The 16,079-nt window shown below is 33.2% G+C and overlaps 1 protein-coding gene across 2 annotated transcripts in view; it reads left to right on the plus strand.

Annotated features, from left to right (window-relative positions):
* SLC25A36 (solute carrier family 25 member 36) overlaps positions 1 to 15,816 on the plus strand; it is a 34,871-nt gene extending 19,055 nt beyond the window's left edge. Inside the window, exons 4-8 of one of the 2 annotated variants that reach the window (XR_005719791.1) lie at positions 610 to 710; positions 4,499 to 4,601; positions 8,307 to 8,373; positions 10,613 to 10,902; positions 11,916 to 15,816. Coding sequence is in view for 1 of the 2 variants with exons in the window: in XM_040233866.1 (XP_040089800.1) it covers positions 610 to 710; positions 8,307 to 8,373; positions 10,613 to 10,902; positions 11,916 to 12,109 (652 nt within the window). In the remaining variant the exon portion in view is untranslated. The remainder of the gene's footprint in view (positions 1 to 609; positions 711 to 4,498; positions 4,602 to 8,306; positions 8,374 to 10,612; positions 10,903 to 11,915) is intronic. The other variant, XM_040233866.1, reaches the window with a different exon arrangement.
* The last annotated feature ends 263 nt before the right edge of the window (positions 15,817 to 16,079 follow it).

A 16,079-nucleotide genomic window follows, 5' to 3' on the forward strand; every position in this document is an offset into this window, starting at 1 on the left:
TCACAGTTAATAAGTTAGCAGGGAAAATATTTACAAATTTAATGCAGTGTTTACAAATGTTAGAATACCTGATATGACCCCGTGTGACTGATTTCTTTTGCAGTTGTTCTGTCTGTTTAGGGGTGCTGTAAGCTACTCTCTGTGTAGTATAGATTGATATATAGCACAGTGTGTCAGAATTGTTGAACATCCACTTTGATTGTCAATTCTACCTTCCTCTCTTCAAAAACAACATAAAATACCCACATCACATCTCCTTACATGCATTTAACTTACCCTTAGTGCTATATAGGCCTTTCAGCCTTATTCATGTGTTTTCTGATCATCAAAGTCTTATACAAACACTTTTTGTTTCAGTCAGTTGCTGTTAAAATATTGGGATATGAGCATCTGTTTGAGAATGCTTTACATTTAAGTTTAACAAGTCAATACGAAAAATACTTCATGGTCTTCTTTAAAAATATGTAGATATTACATGAAAATGTAAATAATAACTTATTATGTTTTTAGATTTCTGGACTCTAAAATAATAAAGATCAATTTATATGCCATGTAAATCTTATTAATTAAGCAACATGCTTATTGACAAAACTAAAATCTTTATTTTAGAGCCATATACTTTGCTGCTTATTCAAACTGCAAGGAAAAGTTGAATGGTTTATTTGATCCTGATTCTACCCAGGTACACATGATTTCAGCTGCAATGGCAGGTATGAATACATGATATTAAAAAACAAAATTTTCTGACACCTAGAGACTTAATATTGCTTTTTGATGAATTTAACCTTGTAAAGTTAAGGCAATGTGCTTTTCATTGACTCACATCTGCAAGCATGATTTTTACATTTTTTAGTATACCATAAATTTGATTAAATAGTATATGTAAAATCTGTTGTCAGCTGGCATTTATGTATTTAGAAGTTTGTGATATATGCAGGTAATATATTTACATTGTCTTGTGTAGTCCACTGAATATTTTGTGATCACTTTTAACTGTTTTAAGAATCCAACCATAATTACACTTAAAATTATAGAGCTGTAATTTACTCTTTTCTCCTCAATTTCTGTTAGTGCCTTTTCCTTTTTTGCTGCATGTTTTGGCTTCTGTCTGAAATGTGCCGGCAGTTCTTGGTAAAGTATTCATTTTGTCCTGTGCTCAAATGCTGAAATTTTTGTGAGTGGTGTATTACTGATAACTCAGTTATTATAATGTATGTATTGAAAAATATGTTTAGCATTCCACATAAATCACACTAAGATAACACTGAAAATGTAGCTGTGCACCAGATACCTGTACAGGCTTGCTCTAGAAATGTTTCCAGGAACTCTTTCATCATCATCCATGAGATTATATGATTGTGAATTAAAACAGCTAGTCTTGGACCTCTGCACTGCCTTAAAGATAATCTGGGAGATTGGTTTGACCAGTGTGGTTCTGGAATCATTTGCTGCCATGCATGTTAGACAAAGCCATGACCTTTATTTCTCATCAGAAAATTCTCTCTAGTTCTGAGATTTGTTGCATATTCAATCATGCCTCGCATTTCTAAATTATGCTGTGACTTTATAAAGCAAATTATAACTATCTTTATCAACTGTTGATCGAGAAATTGAATGTCAGATGCTTGATAATGAGTTAACTATTTTCTGTTTAGAAATAAATTGGATCAATCTCAACCACATAATTAATGAACTAAGTGTAAGTTTGAAATACTAATTTCTGAGAGGTCAGTAGCCATATAATCTAGTACATACCCTACAAATTTATTTTTATGGCTTTTTATATTTAGTTATTGTTGACTGACTCACAGAGTTTTAAAACTGGAAAGTAAAGCTTTAAAGATCAAGGTGGTGAAATACTCTCTACCAAAGAAAAGAGATCTTAGGCAAGTTAGGTAGTTTATGTGACTCTCCATTACCTTAGGTTATATTTTGAGAATCAATTCTTTAATACCACTGAGATCATCTAGTAACAGTTAGATTTTTTAATATATTTTGATAAATGTTGGATATGAATATATATGATTTTTCTCCAAATTTGAGTCTATAAAGTGAGTGGCTAATTTCAAACTATATAACCACTATGTTAGGGTCTTTAAGAATATATTTCTGGATTATCAGTGTTCATGTTTTTGTTTTTTTTAACCCCAGAAAATTGTAAAGAAATGTTAATCTTTCTTTTTTGAAAGACTTGATGCCAAGAAAGTAGGTAAGCAATTATTTTAAGTTGAGGATAGTTGTTAATATATTCAGTATTGCAAATTTAGGGTTTCAGAAAACCAATTCCCACTGGAACATCTTTCATTAGACTATCTCATCAAAATTTATTACTATGTTTGTATCATACTGCAAAGATTTTCAGTGGAATTGTCATTTTGTACTTTTTTCTCAAATGTGTATGAATGTTAACTTGTAGTTCTGTTTTATCTATGCGTTGATACTATTTCCCAACTTGAATTTCGGTAAACTACATTGTTCAGAGAGTATTGTACTATACACTTGTGTAATTTGAAAATACTTCTTCCATTTGATTGCAGTTAGATTTTTTCTGAGAATTACACCTTCAGAGCTTCTTTGCAACTGTTCATGAGCAATAATATTTAGCTTTGCAGTTTTTATACATAGCTACATGGTTGGTGAAACTGAATGGTCCGATGCAGACTTGTTAAGGTAGCCTTTGGCCCCCTTCACTCTTGTAATAATCTAGACTGGTTTTTCTTCAGGATCAATTTTAGAGGTCTTCAAAATATGAACTGGGGGTGCAAAGTGCTTAGAGGCAGTCATTTGAAAATTTGTTTTCTTACTATTCAAAAAAATGCTAACCTTGTCACTTCAGTATAAAAAATGTACCACTGTTGATAATGCCTGCAAGATTTTGCCACATCAAATAGCACATGCATTAAGGGTTTAGTAACTATGTACATAATTTTTATTCCAAGTAACCTCTTGGTTCAGTTGCCTTTTGCAGTCTATTCATATGAAATTGAATACAAAACCTATTTAATTTAAAGGACAGTTTATTTAAAGGCTGTCTTATTTTCATTTGTTTTAGTGTTTCAAGGAAATAATGTAAGAATTTGTAAACTCTCAACTTGAGCTATAAATTTTCATGCATTAAAAAACTTTTTTCTAGTTGTGAGGCTACTTAATCAGGTTAAGTAATAGTGTCTTTGTTTTACTACCTTCCCCCCTCCCCCCACATATGACCTTTGGCAGACTAAATATATCTTAATCATTGAGGGTATTTATTTTCTTGAGGGTTTTTGTGTGTTTTTGTTTAAATGAGTTTGCATATCCCTCTGTATACACCTACACAAAGCTGTGTATACAGAAAGAATAGTATTAAATTTTTTTCTTCTATAGTAACTCCCAATCTTCCAAAGTTTTTAGCTGGTATATATATACTTTTATATATAACAATATAGATTTAACAGAGATGAATTCTGATTTTTATTGGATAATATATTTACACAGTGAAGGCTTAATTTTTTAAATACCAGTAATGTAATCATTTAACATTTCCTAGATACTAGTGGGTTTTATTTGTTTGTGTTAATAGTGTTCAAGGTACATTTTCTATTTGACTTAAAGCTTAAGGTTAAGTTTTTACTCATTAAATAGAAATTTTGTTTTACATTATAAAATATTTTTAAAAATAATTTATCCCTGGCAGTTTATTCAGCTAGATGGATGGTTAGATGTTTTGTGTGTTTTCATGTAAACATTCTTCCTGTTTTTTGTTTCGTAGAGCACAAGAAACTGAATACAAAATATTTTATAAAAATGGATGTGCAGTATTACTGATCATAGTACAGAAAGTGAAAGGTACTATTGTAGCCACCTATATGTTACATTTTTTTAAAATTACAGTTATAAACTGAAGTTCCTTGAATTTTCTATTTTTTTAATTTTTACTTTTTTTTTTTAATTTAATTTAAATATTTTTTGGCCATGCTGTGTGGCTTACAGAATCTTGATTCCCTGACCAGGGATCAGAGATGGGCCCATGGCAGTGAAAGTGCCAAGTCCTAATCACTGGACTGCCAAGGAACTCCTCTGGGTTTTTTGTTGTTGTTTTTGAGATTTACCAAATAAGCTGATTGTTAAAGAACAGAAAATATTTGTGATTTCAGCTCTGAGCATGGTAAATAATAATGGTAGGAAAATGGGATATGACAGTCTGCTCTGAATATTTTCTTAGATTTCCGCTTTGACAAGGTTAGCATTTTTTCATTAAGGCAACATTGATCTTCTTTTGGGTAAGTATTTAGACTCTCAAAACTGCTACAGATGGCAGAATTTTCAGTACTCGGTACTTAAAAAAAAAAATTATGGCCCATTCTGATATTCCTTTTTCTTTTTTAACTTAAAATTTTCAAAAGTTAGATCTCACAGTAAATATTTCTCAAATCCTTCCAATGGGATTCATTTTGTACACGTGTTTCTGATGAGGTCACTGCTTGTTGTTATGATACAGAAAAGCCTGTGTCTATTTTAGGCATTTACTGTACATTTCTCCCGAGAAAAGAGTGAGATCGTGTCATCTCATGCTCCCCATCCGCAGGTCACTTCCTGTAGAAATATGGACTAACTTAAACCTCGTGAGTACTGATCTGAGCATCTCTTGCAGCCTCTAGTTATAAGAAACACACCCTGGGAATTTATAATAGCTGTTGAATAGAAGGCGGGAAATGAATTTTTATTTCCTGAATTTGTGTGTGCATTATCTGTATTTCATAAAACTTTAATTCTGATTCTTTGATAAACTCCTTCTAGAAGGAAGAATGGAGTAACTTTTCAATTATTGTTAATAAAAGCCTGGGGTCTTTAGCTTGGCCATAATAGCCTTGACCTCCAAAGAATTCCTTAACAGTATTTAAGATTTACATAGCTGTAAATGGTATCATACCATCTGACAACTTTTAGAAAATAGTAGTTCTCTTTGTTTAGTATAACATGTTTTAAAAGTCTAATACAGTGCTTTCCATTCTTGTCTGTTGATACTTGGCTTTCTGCTTTCTTGCAAAAACATTGATCTTAATACCTACCATTACTTTCCAAATACGGGATAAGAATATATGGGATCTTATTTTAGTTTTAATTAGCTTTTTTTGTGTTTTTTGTTTTGTTTTGTTTTTAATATATTTCTCTTCAAAGGTTAGGTGGGCTTTGTTCTTACAGAAGTTAATAAAAAGTACTGAAAATGCAATACTACAGGTATCACTCACTTAATGAAATAGACATTTTCAGCAAGTTTATTATATGGATTTCTGTTGTTCTGGTTTTTAATTGGTTTACATTATCAAATGGAATCTTAAATGAAACAAAGCTTTAAAAATTACATTTAAAAGATTTTTTGAACTTTCTAATAAAACATTAACCATATTACTAATAGTATGGCCAGTATATTGCCATTTCGCTTTTATTGACTGGAGCAATATTGATTCTTTTTAACCTACAAATAGATAAGTCAGTTTTAATATTTAACAGGGTACTCAGAATATTAATATGAAGTAGCATATTATCAAAATGTCACAATTTAAATGCCAAAATAAAAGTAATAGGAAATGTCTAAATTTCAGGGGAACCATTCCCAGTATCTTTGTGTGTGTTTATCTTAAAAGAAGTAGGAAGGTGTTTAACTTAAACTGTTTGCCAGCTTCAAATCACCTTACCAAATATAATTCAAAGTTAGTAATACATTTGTTTCTTCCTGCTTGTTTGATTTTTTTTAACTAATATATTATGTTTTCTAGATTTCATCAGCCTAATACTGTCTCCGTAATTTATTAGAATGTTTTCAGTTAAGAGAATGTACTAGGACCAGAGCTGGTAAAGGAACAATAACTAAAAAACCTGTGGATTATATATCGATTCTTTTCTTTAACTTAATGGTTTGCTGACAGTGAGGCAGTGTGTTTATTGAGCTAGCTTTTTACTGGGAGAGTGAGTCCCAGCTGTAGTAAGCCCAGACTCAATAGGGACAAGATGATGTCATTCTTTCACTTAAATTTTAGTGTGTCACATTCCATAGGTCAGTCTGTATCTGGAAATGAATTTTAGTTAAGTGAGAAATACCTGTTGTTTGCTTCCTATCATTGTTTATTAACATGTACAGAGCATAATTAAAACTTAATTATGGGTAATTAAAAATTTATCCCTAGTAATAGTTACAAATATGTATTATAATATTTTAAGTTTTCATATATGGGGTTTTTCAGCCTCTAATTGAGGAATTTGAGACTTGGAAGAGTGTTCACAAATTTAGGTACTCAGTTTATATTTTTAGACATAGAACTTTTATTTTTTTAGAAAGTTTTGTTGCTTAAGTTTGATACCCAGTTTTAGGCTTTCAAAGTTTAATAAAGCAAATTTTTCTCTTAAAATTTCCACAGAATAATTAATAAAAACTATTTTGAGTAATGCAGAGTATTTTGTTGGTTTGTGCTGCTTAGAGGCCTTTTGTTGATAAACTCCTAATATTACTGTACAGACATTTAGCTAATAACAGATATTTAGGTTTAAAATAAAGAATTATTAAATTAGGGGTATGATCAGAATTCTGATGTCAGGTTCACGGTTGCTTTAGAATGTAATTTAAATATCCTTAGTTTGACTTTTTCACTTAGAAAAATGAGATTCAAGAGACTTTATTCTTAATTAAGCCAGGCCATGCACAAATCTATTCCAAATAAAATATTTAAACTGAACTGGTTTCATAGTTTTCTTCTGTTTCCTTCTATCAAGAATATATGCATGAAAAGAACCTTTTAAAACATCTTCCTGACACCCTGTTCAGCACATCCAATTTTTATTGTTTTGGTACTGGCTGATCCTTACAAAATTGTTGATCCCTTTCTAATTTTATATGTATGTATGTAGCATTAAAAGCAGTTAAGAGAAATGGAGACTATATAATCATTAAAAAATTATTAAAGGAGTTATTAAACCAAACTTTTGTTTCATTTATCTTAGTTGATAATAGATTCAATTTGAGCATCTCTTGTGAAACATCTGGCTATTTCTGCAATATTAATATAGTGGATTAAAGGAGTAAAATTGGAGTTAGCTAATGATCTGACATTATAGAAGGGGAAAGAACCTGTGAGACTAAATTCCGATTAGTAAACAATATAGTACCACAGCATTTTTGTTCCTGAAAGTACTTTACTAATATTAGTGTGCTGATTATATTTCAAAGCCTTTCTAAAAATAATGTGCTTGACCTGCTAGTGTTTGATAGAAAGTATTAACAGTTAAGATCCTTAGACATTTTTGCATGTAAGTTTTCACTGAATTTAAAGGCCAATTGAATAAATGTAGGTTGATGAAAGGTAATTCTATGAAATTTGTGTAGCAGCTAATCTTAAATATTTCACAAGCATTATATTATGAAAACCCTGTTTTGTATAGATGAAGCAATCTCCATAAATTTCTATCATCAAGATTGCATTTCGTGTGCTATTTTTCTGTAGCTCTAGGAAGATAGCAAGTAAAAGATACACACTAGCCTAGAAACATACAAGAGATCTTAATTTACTACCTGAAATGAGCCACCTGAGGGGACCACCCTTCCACACTGATAGTTGATACATAGTACTTTAGTTTTAAAGTTTTAATAAAGCTACCTTCTACCTTGAGTTTCTCTCTTCAGTGTCTCAAAGTGAAAGGGAAGTTCTGATTTGTAACTTTTTGTACTTTTAAGTTTTTGTATGTTTTTAAATGGATGAAAAAATAGATCTGCCAAAATTCTTTAACAGAAACCATATCTCTGTGATACCATTATTTTAACAGTATTAATAAGTATATGGTTACATAAAGTATTCATAAGGCCAAACAATAATTCTTTCTGTCATATAGTCAACTTAAGATCAAATATTGGTAAATGCTGACGTTTATGTAGACTCCATTTTGAACATAGTGATTTGTGATGTTAGTTGGACCCCAAGTAGCTATTGTAGAGTTTGCATGCTAAAAAACCCTAGAAAACACAAAATTTCTATGTGTCTGCACAAATGGGTTTCTAAATTTAGAGAGTAGAGGGTGCCCAGAGGGTATTCTGAATGTATTGGAAGATGAATTATATATAATCAGATTTTGTTCTTAAAAAATTTTTTTAGTTAAAGTACAAATGTTCATGGTTGTGAATGGATTTGTAAAACAAAAGTGTAAAGCATACATCAGTTTATAGGTAAATATTTATATGCATTTTTTAAAATATAGATTACATAAAGTTTTAAAAAACCTTGAGGTTAATAGTGTGTTCTTCATTTTTACCAGAGTTCATTTTAAACATGTTTGTTTAGGTTTTACTGCAATCACAGCGACCAACCCCATTTGGCTTATAAAGACTCGATTACAGCTCGATGCAAGGTATGTTAATTCATTAAAGTTGGCTTCAACAAAATTTTTTCTGTAAATTTATATCAGTGAGATTTTAGTGCCAGGTATCTAACCATGTTTTTGCCCTCATTTCATTCACCCCATGTGTGATTATAATCAATCCTTGTAAATACCTACATAAACTAACTACATGATCAGTGAGTCTAGACTGAGTCTTTGAGGATCATTGTTCAAACTCAAGAACCTTGTACAACGGAGTGTTCTAGCATGGAATTTAGCTCTCATGTATTCATGAACTTCATCTGTTACCCCCAGTCACTTTATGGCAGCAAGATTCATTCATTCAATATATCTGTAGTGAACAGGTACTGGTAGGTTCTAGAGATATCTCTGGAAACAGTGGGGACCAATTTTAATGGAATAGTCAATGAACGGTATGTGAACCCATTTTAAGCAGAGGCACTAGTCAGTTCATACCTCACATATCTTTAAGTTTATGCCTGTGTCAAGTTCTGGGAACTGAGAGAAAGGCCAGAAGTGGTATAGCTTAGAGTCCTGCTATCTCAGCTCCCATTGGCCTTCAGAATGAAGGATGGGGAGAGGGTAACACTTTTTTAAGTAGAGAGATGATCCTGTCTGGTGTGTTGTAATAATAATAATCACATTAATTGTTTTGAAACTAACCCTTCAGTCTGCAGTAGGCTATATATAAAAGATTTTCACTGTTTCTTATATTTTAGGGTTTGGTAAGCCTAGTGTTATATCTTGTAGACTATAAATAAAACTGATCTAAGAAATTATTAACAATTATGCCTGCCTAAAGATCTGTTTTCTGCATTTTGTCATGTGGAATTGTATGTCACTTGGAGACTTAAAACATCCAGTCCTTATTTCATCTGGAATAATTTTTAGTGAAACCTAAGTACAGTGTTATGGCAAGACTCAGTTTATTTTGAAGTCAGAGAACTGAAAGGTAGTGGTAGATAAGACAACCCAAAGGTTGAAAAGTGTGAGATGCCAGTCTGTACTGTACTATTATAAACTACCAGGGGAATGTATGCTTCAGTATTTAGAGGGTGGATTTAGGTGAAAAGTAATAGTAAAGCCAGCACAATTTTTTAGGCTTAGGAAGTAGGGTTGGGGTAGTAGTGAAAGGTTGATTTGAAGGTCCGCTACCTTACAACACTAAGACCGAGAATAGGGCGGATATATTTGCATGTTATCCTTTAGGACTTAGAGCTCTCTTAACTTTCTTGTGAGAAAGAATCTGACAGCCGAAACTTAATTACAGTTGGTTGCGTGGATCACTCAACTAAGAAGGTAATTTATTCAGTACCATTAGTTGAGGATAGTTATTCAAGACAGTTACTAGTTTATAAAGTTGGAGGAATCTGTAGGTTATCATGTAGGTATCTTAGTTGTGATTTTATTTTGTTACATCATAAGCAGGTTGTATATAATTTATAAACAGTTAACTTTTCTATTTCTTTCCCTGTGGGTAGAATTTAAATCCATTTCTTACAGATAAAGTTCTATTGAGGGAATCATAGTGAAGGTAATAAATATTTTTATGAACTCAAAATTATAGCCAAGATAGATGTTGCACCCTTAAGCAGCACTAGTCTTGGGCACAGTGCTCAATACAGTGCTCAATAAATACTTGATAACTATAGAAGTCCTCATTCACTATTTACTGAGGTAAAAGAGACAGCCATTACCTTCAAAGGATAATAGAAAATTTGATTTAAATTCACCCAGTCATTTTTGGGGAGAAATTGGGTGGGCTTGAAAGAATCCCTCCAGTGCACTGAAATCACCTTAATTGTACTTCTTAATATTCTGTTGTCATTGTTGTCTCAGTCATTCTTCTTATGTGTTATTAAATGCTAAAGAAATCTCAGCTTAGAACTGCATTTAGTATAATGTGAGGGGTTTTTATTTTATTTTGTTTTTCTCTTAAGCTGCAGTCACAGTGGATTTTGTTGCTTATTCCTACAATACGAACTTCAGTGAAACTGGAGATTCAATGTAGTTTGTTTTGCATTCAATAAAATAAACTACCTTATAAGTTATCTATCTGATATGACAGACTTGAGACAAAAGAGTAGGAAGTCTAAATGTTTTTAAATTCTCATTTGTACATCCTCATGAATTAAAGAGGGTTATTCTTGAGTAGAGTGGCCTCTTCCTATATATTGTATTTACTTTATTTAAAAAGCTGTACTACTTTATTTATGTTAATAAGATTTTTTTCCTTTTTGCTTCTCAGGAACCGTGGGGAAAAGCGAATGGGTGCTTTCGAGTGTGTCCGTAAAGTGTATCAGACAGATGGACTTAGAGGATTTTATAGGGGCATGTCTGCTTCATATGCTGGCATATCAGAGACTGTCATCCATTTTGTTATATATGAAAGTATTAAGCAAAAACTACTAGAATATAAGATTGCTTCTACAATGGAAAATGAAGAAGAATCTGTAAAAGAAGCGTCCGATTTTGTGGGAATGATGCTAGCTGCCGCCACCTCAAAAACGTGTGCCACAAGTATAGCGTATCCACACGGTAAGAGGACGGGACGGTGTATGTTGTTACTCAGTCACGTCCAACTCTGCAACCCAGTAGACAGTAGACTGTAGCCTGCCAGGCACTGCTTTCCACGGGGTTTCCCAGGCAAGAATACTGCAGTGGGTTGCAGTTTCCTTCTCTAGGGGATCTTCCCGACCCAGGGGTCAAACCCGCATCTCCTGCATTGGCAGGAGGATTCTTCACACTGAGCCACCAGGGAAACCCCGAATGTGTATGAGCAATCCATTAATTCTGAAATATTTTCCCACTTCAGCCAGTGGCCCATTTATTAGAACATTTTACCATTTTACTGAATTATAGTATAACAAAATACAGTTCATCATAATGGGGTTTAATATGTATGAGTAGCATAAGGCTTTTTTTCCCCCTAAGATTTGTTTATATTTATTGCTGCATGAGAGCTTTCCTGGTTGTGGCCAGCGGAGGTTACTCATCGTTTTGGTGAGCTCAGGGGCTTTTCATTGTGCTATCTTCTCTTGCTGTGGAGCACAGGCTCTAGGTGCACGTGGGCTCAGTAGCTGCAGCACGCGGGCTTAGTTGTTCCTTGGCATGTGGAATCTTCCCTGAGCAGGGATCAAATCCACGTCCCCTGCATTGGCAGGCAGATTCCTATCCACTGCACCAGCAGGCAAGTCCTGTATTCGTCATTGATAATACCTGTATTCTCTTTCCTGTTCTACCTTTCTTTTAATCACATCTTTTCTCTCTTTTATCTATATCTAGTATGCAACAGATACTTTTGGTTTATTCTGTCTTCTACCATTCAGGAACCTATGAAATTTTATAATTAATATGCGTGATTTTAGCTAGCTAACTTAGGAGTTTGGTGGTGTTAAAATAGTGTCAGTAAGTTACATTTAAAAAAATCACTCCTCACTTATTCTGAGCTCACGCTTACAGTCTGATAAATGGAATGTGCTCAATATTAGGAGGGTATAAAGATATTATTAACATTTAAATAAAATGACTTTTTTTTTTTTTCTATACAGAAGTTGTAAGAACAAGACTGCGTGAAGAGGGAACAAAATATAGATCCTTTTTTCAGACATTATCTTTGCTTGTTCAAGAAGAAGGCTATGGCTCTCTTTACCGTGGTCTGACAACTCACCTGGTGAGACAGATTCCAAACACAGCCATTATGATGGCCACCTATGAGTTGGTGGTCTACCTGCTCAATGGATAGCACCGCCAAACTGCTGTGCTGTAAAGAGGGAAGACCAAAAGAGAAATTGGACCATGGAGCACCAAAGCCAGCCTGGCGGACAGAAGGGAAATAGTGTGGGAACATGGAACTGTGCCTGCGTGGAAGTTTGGTTGTAGGAATTAAAGTAATTGTAACCACATTACTTAGTCTTTTTAGTAATGTGGAAAAAAAAAAAAAACCGTGGCTGCCTCCGAGAAAAAGCCTTTAGAAGCACCCCTTCCTCAAAATTGCCATTTTCTCTGTCATGTCTACAGGATACCGTTGGCGTTTTGTTGATTTATGGCAACCAGAGTACAGTGTTTATTCCATGAGCACTTTTCCAGTCTTCTAGACAAAGCCATCCGTAACTATATACTAGAACTATCCAAAGAAAGTATTAACAGTCATAAATTTCTAACATCCGGCTTCTGTATAGTTCCTATGAAATTGGAAAGTAACAATACTAGTATTTACATTTCCTTTAGAGGACTTGGCACTGTATTTTAAAGGTAATTGTTTGGTATTGGCAGTCACTGTTTTTGACAGATGAAGTAATATCTAAATATTGTGCTTGCTTTTAGTTTTAAAATGTGTTGATTTCTACTGCTCACAGGTGTGTTACGTTTAGCCCAGTGTGAACACTAAAATTGCTCAATGTGTCACCTCAAATGGTAATAGTTTGGGACAAAATAAGCCAGCAAAATGTTGATTCTTGGCCATTTCGACAACTTGAGCATGTTCTCTTATTTTGTCTAACCTAATGATACATGAATGAATGCAATGTCTCTTCAGTGACTTAACTAGTTATGAACTTGAATTATCACCCATCATACCTAAGTATCATTTTCTTAAAGTGAAAAAAAATGTACTGCTTCTGGATCTTCCTCTGGTTTCACATTAAGAATTTGAACCTTTGGATTATTTCTGGAAGATCTTCATACATTGCATTATTTAGTAGAGAAAATGGTAATTTTCAGCTTTGCCTTTAAAAGGTGTTTTTCTTTTTAAGGCAACATTATAAGAATCCGGGGCAGCATAAACATTTATAGAAGGGCCTCTGTTATCTGATTGAGTGGATAGTGATCCTAATTGACTTATAGTTTTATAAGTGAACAAACTACTTTGCATAAGAAATTTATTCCATCCTAATTTCTTGAATGGTAAACCATTTAAAAAATGCAAGTTAATTCAGATTAAGTGTATTAACAAGAGATAGCTTTTACATTTTGCTGTTGAGATAACTGCACCTTTTAATACTGTAAGTGTATTTATTATATGTATGGCCCTTGTGAAGATATTTGCTGTAAGTCTCTAATATTAAAGACTTTTGCTTATGGTTGTTGCTCTGCTGGTGTATGAAGCTTATACCATTAAGCTCCAGTGTGGTACTCATTTCGGAATACATGAACTGTACATTGTGTGCAGTGGCTTTATCTTAAGAATGACTCTTTGTGAATGCACTTTGTGGCCTTTTGGGAGGTTAGGGGGGTGTGAGTAGGAGAGGATTCCCATGTTAGATTTTTTTTTTTTAAACATTGGTTAAAGTATTAGGCAGGAACAGTATTCATAACATTTTTTTTTCTGGGATTTAGGTGTATTGTTTGGGGGATCTTTAATATAATACATGTTTTAAGTATTCTTATGTGTACTGCAGTGCCCCTAACATAAAAACCATAGCGTGTCATTGCAAGCTTTCTCTACTGTCGCCAGTGAAACACAGCGCCCTGTTAGACTCCTCCACCTTCTTAACTTCCTTGTAACCAACAGTAACTGGATGTTTTTGAGGTGCTTCGATTGGAATTAGTATTCCAGTCTATTTGGAGACCAAAGGCAAATTCAGTTTCATTACCTTTGGGATTATTCATATCTTTTATGGTGAATTTCAGCTTTGACATTTATTGTGAGAAACATGCCAAAAAAAAGAAAAGAGTAATAGGGTTTATAACTTAAATCTGTAGAGAAAGTGTCAACCTATAGTATTTTGATTTTCAGGTGCCGCTTATCTGCCTAATACAGTGCCATTTGCCTTGTGAAGATCTGTAAACATTGTTGTATCGAATGTACAAGAGACTCTAATTTAGTGTTCTGAATACCCACAAATGGTTAAGAATGATATGAAAACCAGCAACTAAGGAACATCTTATTTAGTTGTAGCAAATTCATAACAAGTGTCCTTCAAGGATGAACTCATATTCTGTTCCTGTTTATATTTGTATTGACCTTGACCTTTTAGTGCATTGTATTCAGCTTTTAAAAGTTGAGTATATTTCTGTGCTGGAAGAAAAGGACCTTGAGTCTCAGGCTTTCTTTGTGCGACAGCTGGAAAGGAGCGATGATGTTTAATTGTTTTGTCCCCCCAAAAGTACAATCTGCTGCAGTTTATGACAGAGATAATTTAACAAAATACATATATAAAAATTGTATATAAAGTCTGTCTGAAACATTTCTTGGGAGGGGTTTTTTTTTGGTGCAAACATTTAAAAAGAAAACTTAAAGCATTGAAATTTTTTTTTATTCTGTGTTTTATTTTCATCTATCAGATAACTTTATTACTGTATAGAGGTAGTCAGCACTCTTCAAATTGGTATGTACTTCTATTTGAGAATCTTCTCAGAAAATTGAATCACTCCTTTCAGTTTAAAGCGGTACATACTGAAGAGCATATTCATAGAGCAGCAGATAAAGAACTCTGGTACTTCTGGCTCACAGAAACAGTTTACTAGATTTCAAAGTGTACATCTGAGAATCAACCTGTGATTGTGGGGTACCACACAGTGCTTTTAAATCCAGGGAAAAAACTGTGTCACCAAAGCTTGGTTTTCCTTATGTGTGTTACTTTGCGGAACCAATCTTAACTAGATGAGACCCGCAAGTAATTGATTTTTTTAAACTGACACCAAGAGAGAATATTATTTACATTGTTTAATATTATGTCTCTGTCTCCTAAAACCAAATGCCCATTATGGAATAACATGATTATATTAGGACTAGCTGAGTTTGGGTTATTAAGAATAATGAGTGTTTACTCTTTTACTGGAGTATAAATATGTCAGCATTTTTTAGATTTGTTTTAGATCACTAAAAATATTGATTTGACCCTGAAAGAATTAAGTGCTAGGAATCAGTTTACCCTTTAATCTTCCGGCATTGTCTGTGCTGTCTTTTGTTGTTTACATGCTCTTCTGCCTAGACTGTTAGTACTATCAGGACCCTATTGGGGCTGGCGGACGTAATACAGCCTTGTTCTCTAGTATTGATCATGACTTCAACATTCCTAAGAATACAGATATTTCTAAATGATTTAAATTGGAAGGGGATTTTAATTAAAAGTACTTAATACAGTGTACAGACTTTCAGCTTACACAAATCTCTTCTCCATTGTGCCCTTATATTTCTCAATCTATACCCTGCTTTTTATGCTACTCCTTTTAGAAACTGAAGATTCCTCTTTTACTCAGTTTTTGTGTTAATAAACATTTTGAATGTGTACCCCTGCATATGTGAACATTTAAATTATGACCTGTCAGTTGTAGCTAAATAATCAACTTCAAAGAGTTGATATTCTTTGACCATTTATGTGAGGTTTGCTATTCTTGCATTCCTGTTACGTGGCTGTAAATTATGTGCATTTACTCTGTATTTATGTTAACTAGCTGAATTTTATTTGAGTTTTTAAAATTCAAAAAATTAAAATATACTTATGAAAACCTGATGTCTCATTTTTTAGTTTTTATATAATGTATCCTAATATTCTGGTATGGTAAGAATATAATCATACTTTCTTACGATGATGTGTAGAGCAAAAGTGCATTGCCTTTTTTTTTTAAGTGTTAGCGTCCTACCTGCTAGACTTAGTGATAGATGTCTCTACCAATTAAAAGGTCAAGTGATCCCACTCTTAATTCAGGAAGAAATTTCTAGTTTCATCCTTTGAGAAAACTAAGAATATTAATTAAACTGGAAAAGAGCT

Source organism: Oryx dammah, unplaced genomic scaffold (assembly GCF_014754425.2).
Source record: "Oryx dammah isolate SB20612 unplaced genomic scaffold, SCBI_Odam_1.1 HiC_scaffold_2, whole genome shotgun sequence".
Lineage (NCBI taxonomy): Eukaryota > Metazoa > Chordata > Mammalia > Artiodactyla > Bovidae > Oryx > Oryx dammah.